This window comes from Plodia interpunctella, chromosome Z, assembly GCF_027563975.2.
Source record: "Plodia interpunctella isolate USDA-ARS_2022_Savannah chromosome Z, ilPloInte3.2, whole genome shotgun sequence".
Classification (NCBI taxonomy): Eukaryota; Metazoa; Arthropoda; class Insecta; order Lepidoptera; family Pyralidae; genus Plodia; species Plodia interpunctella.
The window spans coordinates 10,316,665-10,337,490 of NC_071324.2; the positions used below are offsets into that span (position 1 = coordinate 10,316,665).

At 35.1% G+C, this 20,826-nt stretch overlaps 2 protein-coding genes and 1 long non-coding RNA gene across 3 annotated transcripts in view; 2 read left to right on the forward strand and 1 right to left on the reverse strand.

Annotated features, from left to right (window-relative positions):
- Egfr (Epidermal growth factor receptor) overlaps positions 1-20,826 on the forward strand; it is a 101,443-nt gene that overhangs the window by 53,397 nt on the left and 27,220 nt on the right. The gene's annotated exons all lie outside the window — the stretch shown is intronic.
- On the forward strand, positions 2,030-7,489 carry LOC135310052 (uncharacterized). The gene is made up of 3 exons (XR_010370334.1): positions 2,030-2,263; positions 3,156-3,206; positions 7,382-7,489. It is a non-coding gene; the product is annotated as an uncharacterized LOC135310052 (long non-coding RNA).
- Positions 14,361-15,688, reverse strand: LOC128683351 (uncharacterized). Its single transcript, XM_053768891.2, has one exon. It carries the CDS (start codon positions 15,637-15,639, stop codon positions 14,398-14,400), a length of 1,242 nt encoding a protein of 413 aa, XP_053624866.1. The 5' UTR covers positions 15,640-15,688; the 3' UTR covers positions 14,361-14,397.

Consider the following 20,826-nt stretch of genomic DNA (forward strand, 5'->3'; position numbering starts at 1 on the left):
TTCCTTCATTATCAAGTATTTTTAGTTCTACTTTTATGGCGATCGCAAAACGCGCGGCCGTCCCTATATGGCTGTTAGAATTTGTTCCAACAATCACACATGCTTGAACATTCAGATTATTGCGACATTTTTTTTTTAATTCAGGAAACAGATACACTTATAGAAGACCACATCCTCATGCCCACCTGAACTAATGCATAAAAACAGGAAATGTCACAAATACCTACTAGTGTAATAAAGATGCAATGTCTAGTCACCTACGCTTATATCCGGTCAGTATTAAAAAAATCTTAATATGCAGTCAATGTCAACGCTGATTTGCTTTATCTATGCTTTGGTTTGTTACATTGATAATATAACCATATAATTAGTAAGTACTTCGTAAGAAGTACTTATTAAATCCATGAAAAAATTTCGTTCCATGTCAATCTCGACCTTGTGAAAAAGTGCCTGTGAAGGCCTAATTTCTGAATAAATGATTTGATTTTGATTTGATTTTGACGTTGGCAAAATCATCGTTTGGCGAACGATGGAGCCATGACACTTAAAAGAAAAAAAAACTTTTATTCTCTTTTATTTGTCCCATCCGTATGTTGATCACATATTGCAATATTGCACGGTAAATTTCACATAGGTATTTCGACTTGTCCTGCAAAGTTAAGTTATCCATGTCCGTTCAGTTTCCATGATAATGCATTATCATGATATAGGATCGGCTGCCATCGACTGCGTAGACATGACTTTTTGCCACAAAATATCTCTAGACAATAAGATCTTGTGTCAAAAATATTATTTTTGTAAATAATACATTTATGTACAGTCACCAGCACATCAACTTACCAAAATTCATTGCATTACGCTATTACCGCGCCATAGAGTTTCATGCAGGGTAACTTGATGTGTTGTTGACTGTACATGTATCCTACTAATAGTTTATAATTTAATTTTGTATATGTAGTAGATAAAAATATCATTATAAGATTAACTGACAGATATGATGATAATTTTGTCATTTTAGTTTTGTTTTTACTTTATATTTAGTAAAAGTTTTCGTTCCATCTCTAGAAAATATATATTTTCAGTTATGTTGTATGCTAATGAGTTAGCAGTAAGTAGGCATAATTTTTATTTGTACTTTAGAATGCAATGCCCTGAAAATATGGATAAAATTTTCAGTGGGTATTAAGAACACAAGGAGTTGGACTAAAACCTAATCCTTGGCCTAAAAAATAAAGAATAATCAAATATACTTATATAATGTTTACATAATCTGACCTTACTTTATCCATAAATATTGTTAAGCCAATATTCATGTGCAAACTCATGTTACATCCTCTCGGTTACACGGTATACTCTCAGCCGATAAAATTATTGATTTTAGCGATTTATTTGAGCATCGATTGACAACGGTGCCCTTGTGGCAATATCGATAGATTTTTAGCCTTGAGATTATTGGTTTACAGGACATGGGAAGTGGAAGGTCGGGTAAACGATATAATATGTTATGTTTACAAACGCCATGTTACTGGTAGGTTTATATGTTATTACAGGATCGCCTATCATTGTATATTTAGATGGCAACCGAAGCACTTTGATCTAGAAAAAATATTAATAGGTAATGGTCGGTTGTGTATACTTTGAGTACAAAATAAGTACATAATTATGATTTTTATTTACAAATAATCCAAATTGATTGGACGGACGGTAGACAGATGGATGGAAGAAAAATTTATGGTGTATTTATTTGTTTAATAGGGACCAACACTGTTTCAATGAGTTTCTTTCGCCATTTCTTCTCAGCAGTGGTCGTTCCGAAATGCTAGTAGTTTGTAGCTTTGGTAAATATCATTTAATTTAGAATATGACGTGAAAAAGTGCCTGTGAAGGCCTAATTTCTAAATGGTTTGATGTTTGATTTTTTTTACATTTGGATTTATTTCAGAACTTTCTAGTTAGTGATAAGTAGCTGAACTGTCAAAATTTTAAATGTTACGTCACTGCTAAATGTTTTTGGCTAGGTCATATTTTTTATTGATCATGTAGGCTGCGCCCACACCTATCTACTTTTACATTGCCAACTTGCTGCAGGCGTGGGCTAGTTGTAAATATCACTTGTTTATTTTTATTTTCTGTTAGACCTTACGCCTTTGGAATAAAGGTCATCGTGATACGAAAACATAGCAAGAGTTTTCGATACTACAACCTACGCACCCCTAACTTTTGTTTCGTAATTAACCCAAAGGATTGTGACTTTCGTTGTGTTGTTAGTACAATTGTTTATGTTTTGTTCATTTATTCATAGAGTGGGTTGCAACGTCTCTGACGTTAACTTTAACCTGCTTACAAAACATCAGCGAGCATGTGTTTAAACGTCAGCGCGCAGGTTAAAGTCAAGGTTGACTAGTGCAACTCACCCTTAGTTATTATTTTACTCAAACAAATAATTTTCTGATTTAGGGCTGCGTCTTCTACTACTAAATCATATTTTAATGATTAGCTGTAAATATAAGCCACAGAAGTTCTGTCATTCAATAAAAAAAACTTTTGTGTTGTGTGCGGACTAATACAGAATACAGTCAACCGCACATCCTTTCATAGAATATTAATATTTCTTGGGTAGTCTGATGTTATGTCGACTGTAATAGTAGGTACGTTAACGACCAAATCGAGAAGTATGAGATTCGAGGTCGCCAAATACTTAATTTTTAAATAACATCGGCAAACGGGCAAAGACAATATCTGTACATATACTAACCCATTTCGGCATCCCTTGGGGAAAACCATATTCAATTAGGTAGTACATCTTCCACAGGAATTAAACAACTGGTAAAAACCGTACAAAATCCGTCCGGTAGATTTTGGTTTTGTCGCGTTCATACAGGCAAACGTGATACTTCTATATAGATACTGTACGTATGTATACTCATGTATAATGTATATACGATGACTTCGACGCAAAATCGTGAGAGAAACATTGTAAAAAACAAAACAACAAACAAAACAAGTTCTGTAAAAAAATTTAATAATATCAGTACGAAGCTTACACAATTTAACTTAAATCTATCATTATTAACCTAAAAACCAGTCAAAATGCCAAACATGTTATGTTTATATAAGTATTGTGTTTCGTTAATCGAATTTAAATTTCTTTTCAGGTATGACAAAAATAGCTACAGAGTAGCAAGCATTATTACATCTGCGTTCTAGTAAGTTAAAACATTGATAAAAATAGTTTTATAATCATTGTGAGTGAAGTACATTGTAAAGGATACATTTATTTCTACAGATGAGCTAGGTCAGTGCTTCCTAAAGTTATCTGGAATACGACTCATCTTAGGACCAACTTCTAGCCAGTCATTTTCGATTCTAAATCTCGTATTTGTGATGAATTCCGAGACTATTTAAAATTTATGAAATTAAACAGAAATTACACCGTTACTAATGTGCACATTTCAAAAATTAAGCCAAGTTTTATTCGTGGGGTCACTTACTTAGGGTTTCCCAAACTATGGATCGAGTATTGGCCCATAGTTTAGGAAACCCTGAGCTAAAAGGCTATTAAGCAGTCACCAGTACGAATACTACCCGTAAAAATCAAGAAATCCTGCACTGAGTATGTACATAATGAGTTTAAGCAGAATTACTGCTATCACCATCGCTAGACGATAGACGATTCGGCCTACGCTAGCTAACTTCATGTGCAGTTGACTGTACAGATTGTGCCATAAATTCAACTATTCATTAAATTAGTTGCGCAAGTGTTTGTAGGATGATACCCTCACACTTAACGCACACCCACGTCAGATTTAGACATACATACAAATCGCTAAGTATCTACTTACGCTATTTAAATTACATAGATAACTACTTAAGGAACTAGATCTATAAAATCAAGATCACTTTTAAGACTCACTTATCGAGCGGCCATGATATCACGAAGCCTGAGATAACTCTTTATCCTCCCGTGGCCCGTGGGCAAAGACTTGCCGCTGATGTCAACCGACTTTGGGAATGTCGTTGTTGCTGCCTATCCGCTGTCAAGTCTTCACTCACACAATATGGTCCTATTCTAGGACGAAACCACACGAAGACAGAAAGTAATTTTTTAAGAAAGGAATTTTTATTCGCAGTAAACATGAGTACATACAAATTCGTGTTAAAAGAAAAAGGGTTTACACGTTTTGCCGTCCACGGGTATATAAAAATCGAACTAGCAACATGTTTACCATAAAATAAAATAAAAAATAATTTTAATGACACATAAATTGAGCCAATTGAAATATTCTGTCCATTGACGCGATATAAATCTTCGATAGGGCATATTTTTTTGTATTCCTCTAATATTTTATGGAACGGGTCGTATATAATAACTAATATTTTTGAAATAATTACTCAAGAAGTCAAGACATATACCTACCGTCTTTATCTCCAAATCTCAAAATCCATTTTCGACAAAATATCAGGTTTTCCGATTATATCTCACAACTTCAAAATAAGTCATGGAGATATGATCACCACGCCAACCGCACCAAATTTAGAAATATTCAATATTTCTGTTAAATATTTATAAAAACAATCATCGTACCAATCCCCTTATTTATTACACATACTCGTAACATACGTACAGAAGTATAAGTACTACTTATTAGGAATAAGTAGTACTTATACTCCTGTACCTACTTAATAAATACTTTTAATATTTTCCCTCTTTTTTTGATTGATGATTATTGTATTGTTTCTCCTTTTGGTATTCACGGCACATGGTCCGCTCCTTTGAGGGACACAGATTCAACACTTAAAGGCCCTTCGGTGAGTTTTGATATTATGTAGATCTCTAACAAAACACCCGAATCTAATGTTGCTGGCATCCTCCTATCTGCTGGAAAAAAGCTGTTGGTATCCAAATGGCTGAACATACATTTTGCAAACATAGCTAAGAGGATCTTCGATTAAATTCTGTTTAAAATAAATATAAACTAGTTCAAAATCGGTCCAGCACTTTCGCTGCTACAGTGGCACAGACAGACATACAGATATACAGACATGTTAATAATATAACTCCTTTCCTTCTGTCCTCGGGGTTTAAAAATAAGGTTATAATAGGGTTATTATTGGTTGGGAGCCCGTATTAAAATAAATCTTAAATAGCCATTTTAAGTAAAGTGGCCAACGCAATAAGGTTTTAATGGCTTGCATATAGTGCATTCTAACCTTTTAAAGGTTCTCTTTGCCTCGCGACTTGATAACAAGCATCGTCGTCGTTGCTTTTAGATAGTTAATAAGAATATCTCCCAAGATATGATATTCCCTGGGATAAAGAGAATGATTCTAAGATCGGCACGAGTGGAAAATATTCGTTCGTTTTAATTGAATTTCTTTATGTAGTTTTAGTTTAGTAGATTTCCACGCCTAAGAAATGGGTTATATCCTTGAGAGACCGTATGACCATATACATGACCAATATGTATGTGTTATATGCTAATGAGGAACTGCAATAAATAAGCAGAACCACTTGAGTAAATGGCAAAATAGTAAAGAACGAACGAAAATAAAGTCTGATACAACGTGTAAAGTTTTTGGGAAAGTTTCCAACACTACTTCCAGCCTGTCTGAGTCTTTTGATCTGAAAAATAAGATAAATTATAGGCAAAAACTATGCACAAATATTACACCGAAAAATATTCCAAGAATTATTAAAATCGTGAGTTAATATTAGTTCCAACTCGAACACGGTTACACGTACGAACATAAAACGTGCGCAAACGCATATTTATTATTATATAGGTATAAAACAGAAATAGGCTGCTGATTCGAGGACATAGCTGACCTGAAAGTTAAATTCATTATTAAAATATTCTATGCTTCAAGGTTTTAGCATCAAAGTTAAAATCAGCAACGCTTTATTTGGTCAAAGTTAATTAAATGACTGACTATGAACATGCTTGACTAAGTAATTTTTAAAACTGGATAAAAATGGGTTCATCCGTTTGGGAGCTCTAAATACAAGTCATCTCTGTGTCGCGCATCGGGAGGCATATTTGCTGTACAATAAATGCATTAAGCAAACTCTCGAGCTCATATCACAGTCGCTGTACAAGAACATTTATTCAAGACCTGCCGAAGTGATCTCTCTGTCTGATTTTTTTTGTAGGGAAACATCACTTTACACATTTTATTACTTACAAATTTGTACGGAAACCTCGGTGCGCGGGTCTAACTCGTCCTTGTACCGTTTCTTTTATCTATAGCCATAAAACACAGAATATGAATTAGTAGGTACTTATACAAGTACCAACTAATTTGTTCTTAAATCTGTGCCATAAAAGGTAAAAAGGGTACCTCATGGGTCAATCATGGAATTAGTAGGTATTATTGTACGAAATACTTACTAAATCCATGACCTAAACTTAAAGGTAATCAAATAAAAGAGGTTTTGCCGTGATTCTGTCATTTTGCTAAGCTGTCATGTAATGGTTGTCACTTGTGCTCAGAACTTGAATATCCCATTGACAGAACAAATAGTGAAAAACTATAGAAAAATAACAACGAAAGAATGGGTAATAATGTGAATAAGTTTTTACCGAAAACCTTAACGCGGAGAGTAAGTTTTATTTTCAATTTTTAATTAAAATTCAATGGATCTTCGTCACATGATCTTACTCTCTTGAACATTTTCCTGATATTTTCCTCAGTCAATGATCTTTGTAAAACCGTTGTGAAGGCTATAAGAATAACAATTCATGGTCTGAAAACTGGGGATGCCGATGACCGTGCGAAGTGGAGATGAAAAGTAGACATGCAGGCCTTGGTCTACGGTGCTTATCGGCTCCGGAAGAAACTGATAAAGGCGAGATGAGAGATCTCTTTTTCATTTTCTCTCCCAATTAGGTCTTCGGTATCTTTTGTTATCAGACCATGACTTGTGCAGTACTTAAACGTTTACGATCCTCTTTGACGACATCTAGCAGCGCTTTTTGGGCATGCTCTTACTGCACAGACCGGAATTTTCTTCAGAAGATCCATGACCCTGTTTTCTTATTAATCACACAAAAAAAACTGAATACGGCAGTATAACTTAGAATAGGAAACATTGAGATAATCAAATCTAATACACTTTATAAAGGACTAGCGTACCGTCCCGGCTTCGCTCGGGTAAAAATATAATAAATTATACAGCTAAACCTTCCTCAGGAACTACACTATCTATTTGTGAAAACCGTATAAAAAACCGTGCAGCAGTTTTTGAGTTTATCGCGAACCGACTGACAGACGCGGCAGAGGATTTTGTTTTATATTATGTAAGGATTACCTCACTTTCTTCGAATTTACAATATTAGTAAAGATGTGATAGTTGAGTACAATAATTTTACAGAGTAGTTAGTTTTTATCTTCTCAGCAAAATTTGAGCCAGAGAGTGTGCCCACCTCCTCCTGGGCCGGTATGCCCCCAAATCTGTCCCCCGCCCCCTCCTATGCCCCCTTGCAGGGCCAAGCCTATCATGCGAGGCCTCCATTGGGCGCAAACTACGGCTGTTATTGCTCAAGCATTTACCTTAGCAGCCATAGGAGGAGCGTGTGTCTATTTTTTCATTGGCCTACCGAGAAGAGCTGCGTATAAAGATTTCTATGCGTAAGTTTATATTTTTCTCACTATTTGTTAGGCCTTACGGGTACGTCCGGGTAAAAACATAATTACACACCTAAACCTTCCTCAGGAATCACACTATCTATTGGTGAAAACCGCGTGATAATCCTTGCAGACGTTTTTGTCGCGAACAGACAGACGCGTTGGAGCACTTTGTTTTATAATAAGTACCGAATGATAAGGAAAGGGTGTGTCCCACGCTAACCAAAATTTTATGGTCCACTTACGTTAAAGAAACAATCACGCAAAATGAAATAAATTATTTGATGATTTCGTTCATACTAACTTGATACTAATATAACCTGGAAGATGACATTAGGTTAATCTTTATCTTGAAATTTTCATGAATAAAAATGTTGGTAGAATAAAACTTAAAAATATAATCAGTCGTTGATTATTCATATATTATAAATACAAAAGTTTGTGTGTTATTTATGTGTATATGTTTGTTTTTCTTTTACGCAAAATACCGATTGTTAAGAAATGTGGTACTACACGGGTAGAATATAACCTGGAATACCCATAGGGTACTTTTTATCCCGAAAGTCCCACCGGAGCGGACCTCCAGGACGCAGCTAGTATTTTATGTAATTTATTTCAGCCAAACAAATTATTATTACAATAAATTACATTTTACAGCAAAGCCGAAATTGAAGATTGGGCTGATGAAATGGCCAGGAAGGGATTGTTCCAATCTGTCCCACTGTCCTCATTTGCCGACGATAGTGACAAGAAAAAATCTTAAAACTTGTACAATATTCAATAGTTTGACATAAAAACCGGGCCTCTTCGTTAAATTGTTGTATGCAGATTTTAATGAATTAAATGTAATTTCAAACATGGTTTTCTCATTGCTAATTTGCTAAAATTTCCATGCGTGCTTTGGTCGACTAAGCTATCCAAAATGTATTTTATAGTATTATCTTCTAGTGATAAGTTAAAACTCTTCTACGTTGTTCAATTGAAGACATGGTTCATGTAAAAGAATGTATTACTTTTTGAAACTGCGTACGCAAACAAAGTTGCTATACTGTTATACGTATTAATGAAAATTGAATCATTTTACGTATGTTTGCACGCATGATTCCATGAAACATTAAAAGGTAATATTTTATATGTGACTTTACATGTTCCACAATTTTCGGCCGCTAACAGATACGAGTCGTTTACAACCTGTTTACAAAATGGACCCAGTTTTTTTATGTTCTCGCGTTATCTTGGGTTAGAAGCATCTGACAGTTGTTAAAAGGTTCTACTCTCGTCCTTTTTTGTACTCAGAGAGCCACGTCGCGTCTCTTAATGGGCATGTAAAATTATTAATAATTACCCAATTCCGATTGATTACCATATTCCGATTTCATTTCTTTTTTTATACACTTAAATGAGGCTTGTGATTCTGAGAATTTTCAAGGAAGAAAAACCTGCTTGAATTAGACGGTAGATGAAAAGATAATTTTACTAATCGTTACACAAAAAAATGAACGTTAGGACAGGACTGCTACCCAAAAGTTGCCCTAGTCCGGTCAACCGGACAAACAACCGAACTCCTACTATTAGATAGGATTCACAACACTTGAGAATGCCCACGATCATAAGTGGAGAAGAAAAAGTATAAAGCGGACCCTGGCTTACAACGCGTAATGGCAAAGGAAGACACGGTAAAGTGCTCCAATTTTGGAGATTATACACAATAGTGGTATTTAAAATTTTTCGTAAGTGGTATTTAAATCTAAACTTTTTATTACATGCATTCTCAAATATATATATATATATATATATATATATATATATATATATATATATATATATATATATATACATCTAGAAAATGTTGTGTAACATAAAATAGGTATGTCAAGGAATGCAATCCAATTAGCGGTATATACTTAACTAATGCAAAATTAATAATTGGAAAAAGTATTATATCGCCCCACTTGAATATAAAATGCTTCGGAATTTTAATTAGTTTTTTTTTTTCTATTCGATGTTCCCACTGCGTTGCCAAAGTATCGTTTTCCATGTAGCCGTCCAACATTTCAGGAGTGGGTCATACGAAGCTCCGGGAAAATACTGTATGTTCATTTATATAATTTTGGGGAAAACTAGGTGTCAGAATTGTCACACGTTTCAATCCAAAAGTCAAGGTTGTCCAACAGGAATTTTAAATTGAATTTATAATAACTTTTTTTTTTATTATTTCACATATAAAGTACAAATATATTATAGTACATAATATAAGAACACTGACAAAAACCACGGAGGTTTGTCCACAGTGAGCATCAACGTCAGCAGTAGAGCCCGGAGCTTCGCTCAGGTGTGAATTTCGGGATAAAAAGTAATATGTTACTCCAGGTTATTTTCTACCTATGTACCAAATTTCATAACAATCTGTCCAGAGTACCAAAGAGTAACAAACATACACACATACATCCTCACAAACTTTCGCATTTCTAATTAGTAGGATAACTAGTGTATCTGTTAGTTTTACGAGTATATAATGTATAGCTTATGGGTAAACGATTTATCGTTTACCCATAAGTATTAGTTACTATTGAGGGGTTAACCCTCAATAGTTTACACATTCTAATGAAGGGATATTATTGTCCGTCTGTTTGTCAAAAGTTGTCGGTTCAGACGGTTAGCGAGTGACAAACGAATACATACAACGTTGAACCTGTCATTGCCCTCTACCTTTTGCCCTGTATTGTCTTATAACTACTTTAAACGAGCAATTTTTGTATTTTTGTTTGTAATTGGTTTCTTTAAAACTGCTCTTAACGGATTTTTTAAATTAAAACACTGATTTACCTGTTAACCCTCACTCAAGATTGAATTTAATATTACGATATATATTTATATAATATTGTGTAAGTGTTATGGTCATCTCCATGATAATCATAGATAGAAGAAATATATTTCCCCTGTCAAAGATTTTAATTAAAACTTTTTTATGTTTGGTTTATTGCAATACATGAATATTTTTTATAACACACGTGTCACGTGTGCGAAGCCGGCCAGAGTTACCATTTTACCACACCTTATATTATTATTATTAATCCAGTTAATATGAGAAACTAAGCCGGCTCCACACTGTTTTGTCAAACTTTGGCGGGTTCTGTATACATAGCTGATTTTTCATTGTGCTAAATAAAAACATTCATACTAACTACGCAATGTTCACGCATTCACGTCGGCATGTGTCTGAGTTCGGCGACAGTGTGGAGTTGGCATAAGAGAAAACCAGCGACAATGTACTGTGCACTATTTTTCTTTCTGAGCATTTTCCCGGTTTCTTCCACAATCATAGAGCGTCGGAGCCAAGGGTGCGCGCGCTGTTAGCAGAAACAACGAAATTTAGTGTATGATTGCATTAAATTGACTTCATTAAAACAATCTCCACTTATACGAAATGAGCTATTAATAATATATTTCTCCTACTTATAAATGTTAAAAACCTAACAACTAGGAAGCACAGTTTAAAAAATTGACACAGTCCTAAGTCCTCTCATCTGCGCAGTGCACAGTGCATTCATTCAACATGTGCTTCATTATTAAAATGCAATTTTTGAGTGGCAATTCTGATTTTGAGATCACTTTGATATAGTTCACTAAGTATAAGCCTAGTAACTTCGTCTTTTTCTTGTTGTTTTCCCACTCATGTGCGGTCATCACAGGGTATGTTAACTCCTTCCATTTAACTCTGTCACTAACTCAACAAACACTACATTGTCACATATTTTTGTCCAAGCATCCTGCATACGACAATGCGAAGGTTTTTCGCGAATTTAATGGCGCTTTATGGAAACTGACGCGATGCGACCTGAATTATAAAGCGTGGCTATGTTAATGTTGTTTTGCGCATTCCGCGCGTCTTTTGCTCAAGTCGTTTTTAGCATTTCGGGTAAATAAATAAATATATAATGGACGAAAGTAAGTTCGAGACTATGGGATATTAACACAACGATACCATATTTTATAATATCAGTAAGGCCATTATTTTTGTTGTCAGCGGCCCCTCTATCGAATACTTACTTTTTGTATTGGCTAGAGGTGCTGCTTTGATGGGATTTGACATTTAATATTATTAGATTACACTACTAGCACAGATTTAACAAACATTATAGTATTTATATAATTATAATATTTTATTTGATCATCGGTATACCTAAATTTAAGGGTAAGTTGCACCAGTCAACTTTGACGTTGACTTTGCGAAGAAAAAAGCAAAGTACGCCATTTTGTCTAAACGTCAGCGGCGCGAAGGTTAAAGTCAATGCTGGCACAACTCACCCTTGTCTTAGTACCAACTTGGTATTAATATTCCTATCGTATAAAAAACAAGCCGTGTTCAAAACGATAATTGATAAACTCGGCCACTCACCCGACATTTGTTAATACAATTCGTCACATCAAGGATAGTCAACAGCACATCGACCTACCCAAATCCATTGCAAACCCGCCGCTATTACCGCGACATAGCGGTTTACATGCAGGGTAACTTGATGTGCTGTTGACTGTACATGACAAAACAAGTGGCACCTAATTGTGTAGCTCGTTAGCAAATAATACCTAATTGACGCTTTTTACATGCTTTCTATTCTAACAATCGTGTTAACAAATAAATGTAAATACTGTCAACCGCACATTGACCTAATCAAATTCACTGCAATATAGCAGCTATTTTCCATTGTGTGTACCTACTTAGAGGATCTACATCTATCGGCCTCTACCGGCCACTCGGCTATACAAAAAGATAAAACTGTTTTCTACTCATAAATATGAATAATTTTAAATTGTAGTACTTATTTTATTGAAACGATAAAATATTAGATTTACTTTACAAAATATAGGTACCAACAGATTCAAATTTATGGGAACCGTTCGAAATGTTGAGACCTATAAACAACAACAAATCTAAAAGCCTAGAATATAGCATGCTGAATCGATTCATTATTAATAAAACGTCAAGATTCAATTAGTACATTAAACTTGTGTAAGCAAGGGAGTAATTAACCAATTTTTAATTTCGCTTGATTTCGGTCAGAAAGGTTTAGACAATTATGCTGACGTAAACTGATACTGACTTTCGATTAATTGCCAAAATCGCTAATAAACCATAAACAAAAATCCCTAACAAAAATACCTATCAATCAAGTTTGAATTCTTACGCTCACTATAGTACTATCGGCGTTAGCCACAGCATATATGATGAGAGAGCATATATTTTTCGAATTACCTATTTCGTAAAAATTGGATCGCCGAGTCTTCATTGACTGTACGTACAGTGTACGTTATTTGGGTAGTGCACAAAAAATGTACCTACACACGTACACAAAAATGGAATGTTCGAGATGTGATGTTGTATATGTACCTTGTATGTACCGGTATGTCTATTGAGCGGGCACGAACCAATTCGACCATTTGGACTTATGTCGGCTAACACTCATCCATCGCCATGATAATTAGTTTTCGACCCTTTCGAAGTCACGAGTCTAGCACAGAATACCCAGAGTAGAGAAATATAGTTCCGTACAATGTACTCGTACAAAATATTACGATAATTTAATTTAGTTGTTACATTGTGCACGTGTCCAGTAACTTTTGATATGAATAAAAAATATTTGATAATTGCAATCAACAGATGTGAAAGGGTCAGTGATCAAATGGTTGCATGAATAAGTAATGTAGTATAAATTAATGTAGTGCGTACACTACATTAATTTACATTACGAAATTTGTAACATACCCGTTAAACCGTATGCACCGATCTCCGCAATCCAAATGTGCTTCGACGTCGCACCTCACGAAGTGAAGCGCGACTAGTATACTCACATTGTTTAGAGCCTCCTGACTCTCGGGGCTCTACATTTGATATAACGGATAACACCTCGGCGCGCTTAGGTAGATATTATAGCTTAGGCATATGATACTTACTTCTACATCATCATCTGCTATCTTCCTTGACCGACTGCTGCGTATCGGCCTCCTTCCGTATACGCCAACCATATCTGTTCTGGACCATTCTTCTTTGCGTGTCGATGGCAAATCTACAACGCTCTCATCAATTAATTTAAGAACATTGTTCTTGTCAGTGGAGCATTTTCCATCTAATTCTGTCCTCAGCCATTGATTTCACCTCCCTATACGACACGACCTATACTACAACGCTCTATTGAGTGCTAAATATATTCTTGCCAGAACCGAGCCACTTCGATGGCTGCCATCAAGTCAGCCCGTGTACAGGTATTTGGACACTCGTATAGGCGAAAAGATTAGCCAACGATTGTGGGGAGAATGGGCCATCCTTACTTCTACGCTCTCCGTGTTTTTCATCTCAAGAACATTCCTATATTCTGCCGACTCATTCAAAAGCTTATCTATACCGAGATACAGGTGTTTTTGAGTGGAATTTCTATACAAATTGGTTCGCGAGACAGACTAGTTTCGCGTTGTTTCGTTGTTATTATCTACAAGAGGAATGACGTTCATTTTAAAACGAGATAGGCCACGAATATGAGGATTTGTCTTCAAAATTGGAATGTAAGTCAGAAGTTATTTAGCTCTAAATAGTAAAATGACGTAATAACTAAATCATTTTGCAAAATTGAAAAAGGTACTTTACTGCAGACATCTTTCTATAAAGCTACGAACGAAAATGCTTCAGTGCTATGTCTATAATTATATAAATAAAACCAGTTCTTATTGAAAGCCAAAGAAATATATTTTTAGTTTTGCTGTGTATAGTTTATTTATTTAAATCAAACCTAAGTCTACTGAAATTCGTACTACATTCACTAACCATTTCTTCTGTTCATGAGATTCAATTGGAGTTAGTTTCCAAAGTTCTTCCAGGGGGATTCTCTCATACCCCGCGTACTTCTCCTCGAACTTCTCCAATACATCACATTTTTTACTAACTAACAAAGGTATTGAAGTCACGGCCGCCAAAAGTCCAAATTTGCCATATTTCTTCAGTTCTTCATTTAAAATATTCCAAGAACATACTTTGTTTTCATCGATTCCCATATCGCGCAAATAGTATTTCAAAAAGTCATAATATATTTTTACTGCCTTCTGAAAATCTTGCTTAGTTTGTACCAAATTACCGCATAGGACTATAAAATAAGATAAATCTAATGCTACAGACGAGCATCTGAGTGCTTGAAAATCTATTGCGACGGTTAGTTCTTCGGAACAGAGGAAATTGGGAGTCCAGGCGTCGCCGTGATTGAATACAGCAAGTTCATCGCGATGTGACGTCAGTTCTATTAGTTGTTTATATACACCATTGGAAATTAAATTTTCAAATCTCTTGTAATAGACGCTGGTCTTTGGATCTTCAAATTCAGCGAGCACGTCAAAGTCAATCGCAATAGCATTTTTGAGATATGCTGCATACCAATCTCTGTTTATATCATTGTAATATGCTTCAGGCAATTGTGTAGCAATTGAGTTAAATATTTCAGGCTTCGTAACCCTCAAAGCCATTGACACAGCGTGGAGATGAGCCAGAGCCTTTAAGGTAGTATCTCGCTCCTGTTCAGTCGGCTCGTTTGTCAAGGATTTACAACCGTTTTCAGCCAGATCTTCCAAGAGAATGTAGTCATTTGCACCATCTGTGTAACTTCCATAGCAAATAGGAATATTATTTTGCAAACTTTCTTTTGCTCCCAATGCCTTCTGTACTGCTGTTAATGCCGGGAGTATGTTGGTATAGAAGTATGCCTCTCTTTGGAAGAAGATTTTTGAGCATAAAATGGACTTTCTAAGCAGTTTATCTTGGACTAAACCTTTTGCAATAAAGGAGGTCTTATGGTATTGTCCTAGGCACGCGATGCGATAGACAGCAGCGATGAGGCCCTCGCCAGCCGGAGCAGCTCTGGTCACTTTTATATAATTCACGCTATCTTCACTATTCGTTTTAATTTTGAAGGCATGTTGTATGATATCTTCGGAGAGCTTACTTGAAATGCACGACAGATTTAACTGCACCATGTTGTTTGAGTCCACTAAAGGCTTCAAGGAAAACTAGCGATCTCATTCAATTACCGTGCCTTAAATATCTTCAAATTAGTACTGATTGAGCACACACGCTGATTTATCTTGACATCTTTCATAGATAGAAAACAAATTGTACTTGAATAAACAATTTATGCAAATACTTTGTAAATTACGTGAGATTGTTATGTTCCCCCTTCCCTTGTCCCTTGACTTAGTAGATGTTTCTATATGGTAATTTTCACTCATTTTATATATTTTCTGTAACATTATTACCTATTGCAAGTACATCATAAATAGAGTTGGGATTTTTACATACTTATAATCAAAACGCTTTCAAAATAAGTAAGTACTTTCCAAAGCTCTGAGATTGAAAAAGAATATCCTTCAATAATGTACAGATAGAAGTGGCTCCATAAGCTTACTTTTTTCTCTTTTTTCTCTAGCAGTCATACTGCAGAGGTATGTAGTTAGCTAATTTCTATCCTAGGTTAAGAACCCCACTGAACTCGTGACTTCAGCTCCGGCGCCGTCACGAGAACTCACCGTCAGTCAAACGGAATAAAGACGTAACAGACATTTTTTTCGAATTTGTGTAATACATAACAACATATTTTGAATAGTATTTTTAGCTGGCTCAAAAAAATTCGCACAAATTATTTTGGAAAATAAATGTCAGGTGCTTCTTTTTCCATATAATTGCTTATCCAGCGCTGAAACAATATTATTATTTATTAACCTCGTAGTGCTTTTGTTTATGTCTCAAGCTATGTACTGGCTGGCTGTTGGTTGCATTTCTTGGGCTGAACGTTTTATTACATAAACATTATTTTACTTGGGTAAAATTTAGTTCGGTTTCATTGGGATTATACCTATATCTGTTTCTAATCTACTTCTTAGTCTGTAGTAGATACTATGAATCGCATATCATTTTTTAGGTCAAGAAATGAAACTGTGCATATCCTTAGTATTTACATCCAACTATTCTACTATTTTATAAAAATACTGTACATTAGTGTTAATACAGGTATTTTTAAATTATTTTCGCTACATTTCTTATTTTGAATTGTCTTTATTTTCACGCAATCTATTTAGTTGACTGGAATAATACTGTATAAAATACAGGCAGAGGTTACAAGAGGCTTCTTGCGTTATCCCAGATGATGCAACGTTGATAACGTATCAGTACACACCAGACTGTTTGCTTATTTAGCAAACGAAGCTTTACAAATAGATAGTGAGTAAAATATTTGAAAAGACTTGCTTATGATAAAGTCTAAATAATATGTTTACACGAATATAGGTACATTATATAACATTTAACACAACTGTAGATACTGTGTTTCATGTTAGTATTATTTAGTTCAAGTGCAGCGCCTCCACTGGTTTTCAGTGACAAAAATTAAAGTTCGGTATCCTCGTGGAACACAGGCAAAAAGTATTTATATTGTTGTTATTAATACAACAAAGAATTACACGCTCCGAATTACTAAAAATAAGAGCTCAGGTATAGCAACATGTGAGTTGAACTCGTCCATATAGGTAAGGTTCCGTGGTACTTATTACTTGAATTATTATATAATCTGTGGTAGTAATAAGCGCAGACTAAGGATATTATAATGAAAGTAGCGAATAACTTTTTGTAGCTAAATACGTTTTGGGTTATAGAATTGATATAAACATGTTTTTTGTATTTAGTTCCATATATGGGATTTTAGAAAACCTTTTCTTTTTGTAAAAATAATCCTAACGCTGTTCTCAGAATATATCTCTACTTATCGAATGCATATGACAGACGACATGACTCTTATTTTGATGTCAGTTATTTTTAAGATTCCCGCTAAAAATAAAAAATCACTACAAACATTTCTTTATACAAATACACGTGCACAAAAAATACACCTTATATCGAAGCCTGCGACGGAGCACTGCACTCAAGCTATGATAGTAAAACGAGGTCCAATAAATTAAATGTTAACCACCATGTACAGAGGCGAGCCGTAATGGCCGAGCCGGGGAAAATGCTGGACTATCTCGGAGATTGCTAACAAACATCACGCCTCGTAACTTCCAATAAATTTAGTTTTTAATTTTAGTTTTCTATTTATTTGATGTTATAAACAAACAATATTATTCACGATTTATTATCTCTAATAACTCAACCAATCTCCCTAAAAATTTTGGATATAGGCTACCTTTTAAGTATCCCGAAAAAAGTAATATTCACGCGTGTGGATCCACAGATAGTTAGTTTGCTTTAGCTAGTTTTGTTTCTTAATAAAAATATCATTAGAACTGAACATGTGTCTATTCCAACCTTTGACCACAACTTCGCGCGCGTGAATTTTCCACAAGACCTGTTCTGTTGTGCGGGAACTACTGACACCTGAGGTTGTTTTTAGTACATTTTGTTGTTAATATCTATTCTAATAAATTTATTCGTGTAATTTCTTTCATTCTGTTCTGGGAGCGAAATTAAAACATAGTATGTGCCAGCTGCTTCTCCTCCAGTGCAGGTTGTAAAAGTCGATCCCAGGAAAGGACTATAAACTGATTCTTCCCACAGTCGATAGGCCATACCTACAGCTAAACATGCCTCGTAAGGAATAAAGACTTTGTACTGTATCTGTATTCGTGCAATTTCCATTGATAAATCATTATTGCCTTATTTTTATTCAGTACGAGATCTAAGAAATATTCTATTAATGAGTTATTTGATTGCGCATGAATGGATGGAGGTAAACATACAAGCTACGCAGGAAAACGACTCGGTTGCAATTAAATGTGCAAATAGTTTATGTATAAAATTACTTGAAGCGCAGCTATAAACCTACATTTAAGTATATAAAACCATTACTGAGTAGCCACCAATAGGTTCCTTCTAGAAAAATATAATTACCTGCCTACGCCAAGATCAAAATCTAAACTTAATTGAAATTTTCTATTTCATCAAATAATTAGGAAATTATGAATTTATTTAATAAATATATTAGGACAAATCACACAGATTGAGTTAGCCCCAAAGTAAGTTCAAGACTTCGTGTTATGGGATACTAACTCAACGATACCATATTTTATAACAAATACATATATAGATAAACATCGAAGACCGGGGCCAATCAGAAAAAGATCATTTTCCATCATGACCCGACCGGGGATCGAACCTGGGACCTTTCGGTTCAGTGGCAAGAACTTTACCACTGCGCCACCGAGGTCGTCTCGAGGTCGGTCGAGGAATTGAATTAATAGGGTATATGTTCTTAAAAGTTAGTCCTAAGAAATCCATAATTATGTGAAGTTGACAGCTAACGTAATGCTGTTACAAATTTAATACAGCGTCAGGTTAAATCAGTTACTAAATATTTAAAAAAAACTCGTTCTTTCGTAATAAACATTTCCTGCTACTGGTGTTACCTGAATTAATTAGTATCTTGCAGCAAGTAACAAACTGCCTAACAAGCTATAAAACATGCGGATTATTGAAAAAGAATAACAACAAAAAGGTGAAACAAAATGGCCGACATTACCTGCGCGCGCCACTTTTGAGTTTTTTTTATTATAAAAGGATCGAGCCACGGCGTTCAAAAGATAAAAGCCTGTCGTAGACACGAGTAAGACAAAAGGAGGCCGTGTAGTAGTTTATTTTTGATTTTAATCGTCCATTCCGTTCGGCCAGCCCTGTAGCATAGCAGTTTTTATTTGAAAGATTTATTGGTTTTCGTCGGACGGCCACATACATGCGCTTTGTGGTTGCTGGTTAACACTTTCTTGTAACGCTCAATGAAATACAAGTTTGAGAGGTTGCCACAACTTAGATTTATAGTATGCACAATGCTGTTATCCTAGAAGAAGATCAGCCGCTGTTATGTCAAACATTTAGGTATTTCTGGACACAATATCCCTTATGTTATTAAACCAATTTTATCCCACTATAATGTAGCTCTTATATTATCCGTATAATTTAGGATGACTCTAAACTTAACCGTGACTGTTCATAAAGCCATTCCAAATACATTTGAATACTTAGTAGGTACTAAATATAGCGGCGCTACGGCGCTACACAGTGGAATAAAGGTACACGTTTTCATTGTCTTAGCTACTTTTACATGTGTAACCGACACATGTAAAAGTATACGTAAATATCATTGTTACATTTAAACATGAAAATAATTGAAGTAATTATTAAAACAGCAAATAATCTGCCAGACGAGTTAAAAACCTCCCGTCGCTCCAACGCAAGCGGGATTCGCGTTTAGATTCCACTCGGGATCTCAAAACGCAAAAAACGCCTTTTGTCCCGGTGTGAATACAACCAGCTCCTTTGTTCGATCGATTCGTATGTCAAAAGTGCATCTGTCTGAATTATTATAATTTTTGAGCTGAATACACCTCTATCTCTCACACGCGATCTTTAATATGATGGAAGACGGCAGACGAGATTTAAAGCGAGCCTGTAACTGACAACAAATATCAGTAATATCACAGGGACGCGACGAGTTTTTGTTTCATTCGAGGCAGTTATTATAAATCTTTTGTTTTAAAATTCATAGGGATCGTTTTTCCGAAATAATCTGTGTTCGGCGGCCGTGAGCCCTAAGGCAAACATGGCGAGATGCTCAGAATACTTCACATTACCATGTGAATTGTTCCTTGGAATCACATGCAACTGGATGCATATCTCGGGGCTGCAACGCATTCTGTACGAGCTCGACGGGCGTTTTGTTCGCTTCGAATATTTTAAGAGATAATAAGACTAATTTTAAACATTTTGGTGAATCCTCAGCAGGCATTGTGAGCGTTATCTATCTACGACTGTCGGCCCGGTGAACCTTCCTGCTCCGTGCATACAGTTACACGGTGGTTTTACATATTTTGTTAAATTTGTTACCTAGCTGTTTAGACAAGTTTTGTAATATTTCAGTGTTGGCTTCGTAAGACTCAGAAAAACTTAGATTACCTAAGGAATTATTTGAAATCTTAAATTATAGAAATAATATCTTGAAACTGCCTAATATAAAAACAATGAACAATTATTGATTTTATTTTATAAATATCATTTATCTAATTTTTCAGTAGCTACACATACTCATATTCATAAATCCTCTACAACGGAACGCAAAACAATATTGTTTAGTAAAAAAAAGTTTTTTTTAAACAAAAGAAACCAAAATATTAATAGCTCTA